This window comes from Neoarius graeffei, chromosome 6 (genome assembly GCF_027579695.1).
Source record: "Neoarius graeffei isolate fNeoGra1 chromosome 6, fNeoGra1.pri, whole genome shotgun sequence".
Lineage (NCBI taxonomy): Eukaryota > Metazoa > Chordata > Actinopteri > Siluriformes > Ariidae > Neoarius > Neoarius graeffei.
Window position 1 is genome coordinate 1,534,022 of NC_083574.1, and position 9,330 is coordinate 1,543,351.

Genomic DNA, 9,330 nt, shown 5'->3' on the forward strand with positions numbered 1-9,330 from the left:
GTGAGGTGAATAATTTAAAGGTTTTGCTGTAGTGTAACGTCAACTAACGTGTGTGTGTGTGTGTTAGTGTTTATGTGACGAATGATGATCGTGGCCGTACGGGCGTGTCCTGGACTAAAGAGGTGACGGTGTACATCAGGGACATTGTGATCCAGCTGCTGCAGGACTGGGTGGTGAAGGTGATCAGTTCTCACACTATTACAGATTTATCTACACTGACATTCAGAACATGGTATAACGTATGTTCCGTATATACACACACTCCCCGGCCAGTGTGGAACCCAGTGTGGTGTTCTGCTGTTGCTGAGATGCTTTTCTGCTCACCACAGTTGTAAAGAGTGATTATATGAGTTACTATAGCCTTCCTGGCAGCTCAAACTGCTCAATCTGTCCATGTTCTGATCTCTGACCCTCTCTTATCAACAAGGCGTTTGTTTCCACCCACAGAACTGTCGCTCACTCACTCAGTGTTTTTTGTTTTCCGCACCATTCTGTGTAAACTCTAGAGACTGTTGATTGTGTGTGAAAACCCCAGGAGGAGATCAGCAGCTTCTGAAATACTCAAACCAAAAATACTCATCTGGCTCAAACCAACACCCATACCACAGTGAAAGAAAGAAAGTCACACTTCACTGTGAGATCACAGTCTTTTCCATTCTGATGTTTGAACATTGTGAGCATTAACTGAAGCTCTTGATTTGTATCTGCATGATTTGGTGCATCATGATTGGCTGATTAGAGAACTGCAGAGAACAAAACAGCAGGTGGATGAATGGGTGTTCCTAATAAAGTGGCCGGTGTGTGTATTGTGTGTGTGTATCCACTTCCTCGTGTTGAGTTTTATTAAGATGTGGATTCCGTATCTGTGTGGATCCTGCGATTGTTTGCCTCGTTGTTGCTTGTGCACGGACTCAGAAATTAGAGGCAGTGTAGCACCATGTTACACCACGCCCCAAGAAATAAATAAACAAACATTGTGTATTAGCGTGCCTATTTCTGTACTCTAACAGATCATTGTTGAAAACCAAGTTCTGTTTGATGTCTGTAATTCCATATACTGTAATATACGCAACGTGCCCTCTAGTGTTCAACACAAGGGAATACAATTCTTTACAGATGGATCAAAACACCACCACATCGTACGGTATTTAGTCAGAGGGTAAGATGCTAATTTTGTCCGTTTTTCACCCTCCAGCCATGTGGAATCTGCACATGGAGCATTATAGAGATGTTATTTAACTTCGATCTTGGTGGTGTAGTGTATAGGCTAACCACATTGTTAAGCAAAATAAAGTTTAATTAAAATGAAATAAAATTACTCCGTTTCAAAAGGTGTTAGCATTACTGGCTAAATTAATTACTTTTTACACAACTGTCATCACAGTCAAACAGCTGAACTGAAGGAAACATCCTGTTAGCGAATTCGTTTTTCCAGTGCACGCAGTCGCTCTGAGATCTACCGCAAAAGTTCGATTTATTCAAATTGGGTAAATTCCAGGCAAAAAATAAGGAAGGAGGATTTTCATAAACACATCAGAGATCACAGAGATTCCCATAGAAATGAATGGACTTCTGGTTGCCTTGGTTACGTCTACAATGTCGAAATGATGCGTAACACACGATATGTTTTCTTTTTACTGTTAGTGTTGAATTTTAAAAACCTCTTAAACCTGAAAGATCTGTTTTGAGAACAGCGCAGGTTCTGAATTGAGATGCGGATCATGACGACAATCACGACGATGGCAGAAAGTCTTTAAAGAGAGACGGCGTACATCAGCGTGTTTAACGTTAGACAGAGAAACATCGACGCATCTCTGATTTTAACTCCAGTTCCACTTCACTTCACAGACAGCAAACAGAAACAAAACCTTACACACAAATTAGGAACATACATTATTCACTTGGTTGATCAGTACGCTCAGGGTGCGATTTGTCAAAAAACCAGAAGGGGGGATGGGTTTTTTTTTTAAATCATGAAAGGTCACAAAATTAAGGTAACAATAGGCTAAGAGCTCAATAACATCCGATGATATCAAATGAATAATACTAAATGAAAACGAACACTAAACCAGAGATAGTAAATTCATCTTCCTATCTCTCTGACTAAATACACAAACACTAACACAACAAAGTTCGCATTGCTTGTCGCGTTGCTGTGATGTTTCTGTCCCTCCGGATTAAATGGACAGTGACTCGAAAATCACTAAAATACATGAATACTAAATGAACAGTTTGCTCTGATGGCGCAGTTCACATTGTGCCCAGCTTTCCGATTTAAACTGTTTTTTTCTCATCCTTATACTTCCTGTTTCATGGACTGTAACGGATTTGCTTATTTAGTAATTTTAATACAGAATTTACTTTGAAATTATAATCAGACACTCCAACGCCCCCCTAAAAAAAAAAAATCGGCCGTGAAAAAGGCGGCATCCGCCAAAAGGCGCGCTGTTTGCATCCCTGCAGATACATTGATACATTGTAGATAATAACAATATCTTTGCGTTCTATGAGAATGCAAAGATATTGTTATTATCTACAATGTATCTATTTGCTGGGGACGTTCGTGAACATCAAAGCTGCCACTTCGGGTCATTTTGAAAGTGAGTGCAATGTAGACCATAGAAAACTGTGTCACAGCATGCCTGTCATGTCAACTTTTTTTTTTGGTTTGTTTGTTTTATTGACGGGGTTGTTCCCGAGGATTTTTTTTCAGCAGAGATAAAAACCAGAGGGGGGGGGATGATCCCCACCATCCCCCCCAGCAAATCGCACCCAGAGTACGCTATTTTAATGGTATGCTTTTTGTTTAATAGCACCGTGTTGCCATGGTAACTATTGGACCCTCAACAATAAACCCCCGTCTCTGCAGTAACTCCCTCACTGTGACCTGTTAGTTAACAGACATGTTTACGAGAGTCAGAGAAACGATGTCGTTGTTCACGTCGCTTAATTAGATCCTCACTGTCGTTATGTTCCTCTGGTTCTCAGGTTGATCATCAGACCATCACGCTGCCGTTTCTCAAAGAGCCGTATGTTTATCTGGAGCGCAAATCCAACACCATCCTCCTCAACACCAACACTGGCGTGAAGGTACACTGTGTGTGTGTGTGTGCGTGTGTGTGTGTGTGTTACATTAAGAACAGTTTAGAGCAGAGAAATGACAGAGTGTAAATATTAAATAATAATGATATTAAAACTGAAAGAAGAGAGATGGAATGGTTGTAGAATGGAAAAGGACAAAAACAAAACAGTAAAATAAATCATAGGGTCGGCAGCACGGTGGTGTAGTGATTAGCGCTGTCGCCTCACAGCAAGAAGGTCCTGGGTTCGAGTCCCGTGGCTGGCGAGGGCCTTTCTGTGTGGAGTTTGCATGTTCTCCCCGTGTCCGCGTGGGTTTCCTCCGGGTGCTCCAGTTTCCCCCACAGTCCAAAGACATGCAGGTTAGGTTAACTGGTGACTCTAAATTGAGCGTAGGTGTGAATGTGAGTGTGAATGGTTGTCTGTGTCTATGTGTCAGCCCTGTGATGACCTGGCGACTTGTCCAGGGTGAACCCCGCCTTTCGCCCGTAGTCAGCTGGGATAGGCTCCAGCTCGCCTGCGACCCTGTAGAACAGGATAAAGCGGCTAGAGATAATGAGATGAGATGGCAATCATATGTTCTGTAGTGATGGAGAGCTTCTGTCTCGTTCTTCATCTGTTCTTGGTCTGTTCTTTGTCTGTTCTTCATTTGTCCTTCATCTCTTCTTGGTTTGTTCTTCATCTGTTCTTGTTCTGCAGGTACTGTGGAACGGACGTTCTCACCTGGAGGTCAGTGTTCCAGGCACGTATAAGAAGCACATGTGTGGTCTGTGTGGAAACTTCAACAACCATCCTCAGGATGACATGCAGCTGCGTAACGGACAGACCACCATGTCAGAGGCAGCGTTCGGAAACAGCTGGAAGGTAAAACAGCCTGGAGAAGACGATGCTCCTCTTCATTCTTCATCTTTACACAGGAGCTCGTCTCTAATGAGCAGTGAAGCTTGGCTTCTCAAACACTGAATAAAAGAAAAGAAAAGAAAGGGAGTATTTCTTCCTGAAATAATGTGCAAACAGATGATTAGTTGTTGTTAATCTCTCAGGTGTGAGTGTCGATATGAGTGATGATGATGTGAAATGAAATCCCATGATGCCTTGCAGGTGGTCAGCGGGAGGAACACGAGCGCTCACTGCTCGGACGCGAGGAACATCGACCCGTGTAAAAAGGCTGGATATTCCTTCCATAAGACGGCGAACAGTCGCTGTGCGGTCCTAAAGTCCGCCGTGTTTGAGCGCTGTCACAGAGTGGTTCCTCCAGAGATGTTCTTCGCTTCATGTGTGTATGATCTGTGCGCCTGCGCAGCCAAAGCAGACGAGTGTTTGTGTGACGTTCTGGAGGCGTACGCTTCTGAGTGCCGCGAGGCCGGAGTCGTCTTACAGTGGAGATCAGCTTCCCTCTGTGGTGCGTCTCGCACACACGCACGCAAACAGCTAACAAAATATCCCAATATCAGAAAATAAGAGACAAAATATCAGACATTAAAACACAAAACAGAGTTTTCAAATCTGTTATTTTTTATTTTAGGACATTATAACGGACACAATCTCTCTCTCTCTCTCCTCTCTGTCTCTCTCTCTCCCTCTCTCTCTCTTCCCCCCCCTCTCTCTCTCTCTCTCCCTATCACTCTCCCCAGTCTCTCTCTCTCTCTCTCTCTCTCTCTCTCTCTCTCTCTCTCTCTACCCCCCCATACCTCAGCTTTTATTTAACAGTGTGGTAAAGTTTATGAGTATTTAATTAATTAAAGAGTGACATGTTGCACTTACTTCCTGTTTACGGTTCTTGGTAATATTGTGGAATGTTGGTGAAATGAGTGAGTTCCTGTTCTCAATGATGTTATCGCAGCGATACAGTCGTTTCCTCACCAGAGTCTTTATTCTGTCTCTTGAAGTTAATAAGACAAAAACGCAGCCTGATGATAATAAAAATCGTAATAAAGCGATTCCTCAGTGAGAAATTTGTATTTTAAAACATTTTTCCAGACTTAAATAATCCGATAATTTAACCCCGTTTGAAAATTAAATGAAGCTCATTTCCTGATGTGACACCCAGGTGAGATTTTAACGATGTTCCTCTGTGTCCTTTCGTGTAGCTGTGGGCTGTCCTGTGGATCGTGGTTATGTTTTTGATGAATGCGGTCCTCCGTGTCCAAAAACCTGCTTCAACAAGGACGTGCCGCTGGGCGTGATCGAGGCCCACTGCTTTAAACCCTGTGTTCCAGGCTGCCAGTGTCCCGCCGGACTGGTGGAACACGAATCCCACTGCATTTCCCCAGACAAATGTCCCAAAATCATCCACGGAAACCCCTGAGTTCCTCAGATCTCCTGTAAATCCACCAGAACTAAATCTGCACTCAGGCCACCATTATTACTCTAAAACTCAAGGTTTATCTTTACACTGTGTATTTGTTGCATTATGGGAATTCTGTATCTGCTGTGGTTTATGGTTCAGACATTGCTGCTGGATGTGGACATTTTCTTCAACCTGGTGTTCACCATATGAATTAAAGCGGCAGTGTGTAGTCTTTAGCACCATCCCCTTCCCCCAGGCTGACTCCACCCATACTGTCTAAACTACCAACATGTTGTAAGTTGAAAATTTTCAGAAAACGTGTGCTGTAGGTTTGTTATTATTGTGGGTGGGGCTAATTTCAGGGCTAGAAATTGGAATTTCAAGATTAGTAACCAAAGTATCATTAGAATTGATTAGTTATTGCAGATGTAGGAACACTTCAGTGTTACACACTGCACCTTTAAAGCCACGTTTTAAGTCAGTCCAACATAATATGTTACGATTAGTTTAAAGTTAAAGCGGTGTGTAATTTGAGAGTTTAATGGATAGTCTGAAAATCTACATGTAGCTAGTATAAATAACGACAGACAGACACAGACAGACAAACAAACAACTAACCAGCCAAACGAGCTACATCTTACATTTCAGAGTCACACAGATTTTGCAGCTCGGCTTTATCTTTCATTTTAGCGTTACAGATTTGTGTCCGGTCACAAAAAACAAATCCGAATGGACGTCTCTCTTTCTTCTGGGGTTTAAACTGTAAAATTATCAATCAATCATAGCAACACACTCATTAGCTGCTAATGTAACGAGCATTTAAAAAACACAGCAACATGAATTAATGTGTTTTTACAGTCAGAGCACATATTAATGAACAGGTGGAAGTTTTGAGGTGTGACGTAAAGCTGTCGAGAATCTTTCACTGTGTTCCTCAGTGACCATTTACACTCAGGCTACGATCAGAGGCAGAAAACACTTTACTTATCATTTCAGTGAGTTTGTATTAAAAACTGATTAAAATTTTACTTTTTTTCTTATTTACATTTTTTATAAAAGGAAAATCATGTTTTATTTCTTACATTTTATTTAGACTTTTCATGTTGTGGTTACAAACCTTAAAGATCTTAGTTTATATAAATATATTCCTTTTGTGTAGCTAGCAGTATAGTTCACATTTCTGTGCATTTTAACTTTTTGTTATTAATTATTATATATAAAATATCCAACCAACATCACACTGTGAAAGTTATATCAGTTTAATTCACTTTTCATACATTAAAGTTACTGAAAAATAAATTAGATTTAATTAGAAAACAAGAACGAATTCAAACTTCAGATAATAAAGAACGTCGCACCAAAAGGAATGTAGCTCCACCCTTAACTCCGCCCCAATCCTATCCTTAAAGTGCATATCCTGGACCAATTTCGTGGGTTTTTTTTTTATATGAAAGTCTGTCCCTTTACACACTCATCCAGAAGGGTAATTTTGCACAAGGCCATCTGTCTACAGCAGAAAAAAATTAAATAACAAAACACGTCTGGAAAAATCCCAAGGGAGTCTGGAGCCGGATTCGTGACGTCACCTGCGGAAGCGCCAGCAGGCTGTGCGAGCTTGCACGGTTTCAGTGCACAGCCTGTGTAGACCAAGTTTAGCAGCGAGCGATTTTGCATTGAAATATGGAATTGCCACCTGAGCGCAATGTTACTTCACCTTTGGATGAAGAATGTAATGTTGCTACACCCTCCTACAATACATCTGTTAACCATTTTAATAATTACGCGATAATGTTGAAGAAATTTGCAGAAAACCACCAGGTCATTTTCTCATAAACAAACCAGCGCTGACGTAGGATTCAGAGGGAGGCGTCCCGCACACAACGTCACGAAAATCAATGTTTCCCGGGAAATCCAAACCCCAAGTTTTTTCAGAGGCGGACCAATTCACCTCAAGTGGCTTGATTGCAACTGAATTTTTCTGGTATTGTGCAAGGTAAAAAAAAATTGCACAAAATGCAAAATGTGACAGATATTTGACCAAAGTTTAATATAAAATAGGCGAATTACTGTACATTGATCTTGCTCCTGAATTTACCCATGATATGCACTTTAACCTCAACCTTTATAACCGATCACGTAGTGTGAAAATGTTAAATACAGAGAGTTGAACTATTAAAGAAACTACTTTTTTTTTACTTTTATGTACTTTTTTTATATAAATGTTTTGACAGTTTTATTTTATAAAATATTTACAACCTACTGTTACTTTTAGTTGTTTTTTTTTTACACAAAAAAACTCAGTGAATATTTTCATTTTGCTCTCATTTTCCCACTGCTGTTTGTCTGTAATCAAAACTTAAAATGTTTTAAAGCTTTAAAGTTCAAAAACATAAAAACATCCAAAAGTGTTTCTGGTGCTATTTCTGATAAAGTCAGTTTATATTTACAGTGTTACAGGATGGTTTTCTCTGATAAAACACTTTTTTTTTATTAAAAACTGTTATAAATATCACAGTGTGATTGCAGTAGAAACAGAGCACAATATATTGTTCATAACCACTATTTTTGCTTATTATAATCATCTTTATTTTATTTTACTTTTATTCATGGACATTTCCTTTTCTGAAAATTTTACAGGGACTTTTACTGACTGCACATTTTTACTACTGTACTGGTGAATATTGTGGTGAACGTGGGGGACGTCACGGCCTAAAGGTCAGAGAAGCAGCTTTGGGAACAAAAGGCCACAAATAAAAACATTTTAAAAATATATTCTGAGTTTATCACTGTTCTGTCTTTAAGTTCCAATGTTTGTCACATTATTAATCGCATTTAATCAACTTTTTTTATGATTTGTTAGAAGCTGATTACAGTGTTACTGTATATCTGTGTGTGTATCTGGTTAAAATGTGCAGGTGTTGAGCCTGTCAGACAAATAATAAAAAATAAACATCACCTTTTTAAATTCATGTTTATGCTGTACTTTCTTTCTTTCTTTTTAAAATTTTCATGTTCCTGATTTCTCCAGTTATGAAATGTACCAACACAGGAATTTTAGCTCTCAGTGAGTCCAGGATCGAGTGCACATAGTTCCACATTGTACAATGACACAACAGTACTAAACTGTACCCTTCCTCATTATCCAGGTGGAACCTAAACCCTAACCCCTGACCTTAACCTTGACCTGTAAACCCTGACCTTAACCTTGACCCCTAGACCCTGACCCTAACCTTGACCCTGACCCTGACTTTAATCCTGACCCTGAACCTGACCCTAATTTTGACCCTGACCCTAACTCCTGACCCCTGACCCTAACCCCTGACCCTAGCCTTGACCCTGACCCCAAACCCTGACCCTGGCGCACACGTTTTACTTCTTGTACATCTTTAAAACTTTAAAAGTTAATTATGGTTTATTTACATACCTTTAAATATTTTTAAAGGTACTCTACAGTATATCCACATTTACAGGTGAAATATAGAAATTAAAGTGACAGTTTGTACAGGCAAAAGTTTGTACACCCCTACTCTATTCATTCACATGTGTTTCTGTACTGTGACTCTTTTCTACAAAACTGCAGACATCAAAACTATAAAATAACATCTGGAACATATCTGGAATTATGTGGTAAACAAAAAAAGTGTTCCTCAGTGTATCCAGTGTTTCCCTTGATGATGCTTTACACACTATTGGCATTCGCTTACTCAGTTTCATGAGGGAGTCACCTGGAATGCTTTTCAATTAACAGGTGTGTCTCATCAAAAGGTCATTAGTGGATGAGTTTCTTACCTTCTTAATGAGTTTGAGATCAAACAGTAAATAGTAAAAATACAGTAAATAGCCCGATTCCACAACTGCAGTAATCCATACAGTATTATATCAAGAACTGAACAACTAAATAAAGAGAAACAACATCCATCATTACTTTAAGAAAGGAAGTGACTTTTATTTCATAAAAATAA

At 39.8% G+C, this 9,330-nt stretch overlaps 1 protein-coding gene across 1 annotated transcript in view; it reads left to right on the top strand.

Annotated features, from left to right (window-relative positions):
- kcp (kielin cysteine rich BMP regulator) overlaps window positions 1–8,337 on the top strand; it is a 92,463-nt gene extending 84,126 nt beyond the window's left edge. The window contains exons 36-40 of the mRNA XM_060923153.1: window positions 68–179; window positions 2,989–3,090; window positions 3,778–3,942; window positions 4,180–4,480; window positions 5,169–8,337. Coding sequence (XP_060779136.1) covers window positions 68–179; window positions 2,989–3,090; window positions 3,778–3,942; window positions 4,180–4,480; window positions 5,169–5,386 — 898 coding nt within the window. The 3' untranslated portion in view covers window positions 5,387–8,337. The remainder of the gene's footprint in view (window positions 1–67; window positions 180–2,988; window positions 3,091–3,777; window positions 3,943–4,179; window positions 4,481–5,168) is intronic.
- Window positions 8,338–9,330: the final 993 nt, after the last annotated feature.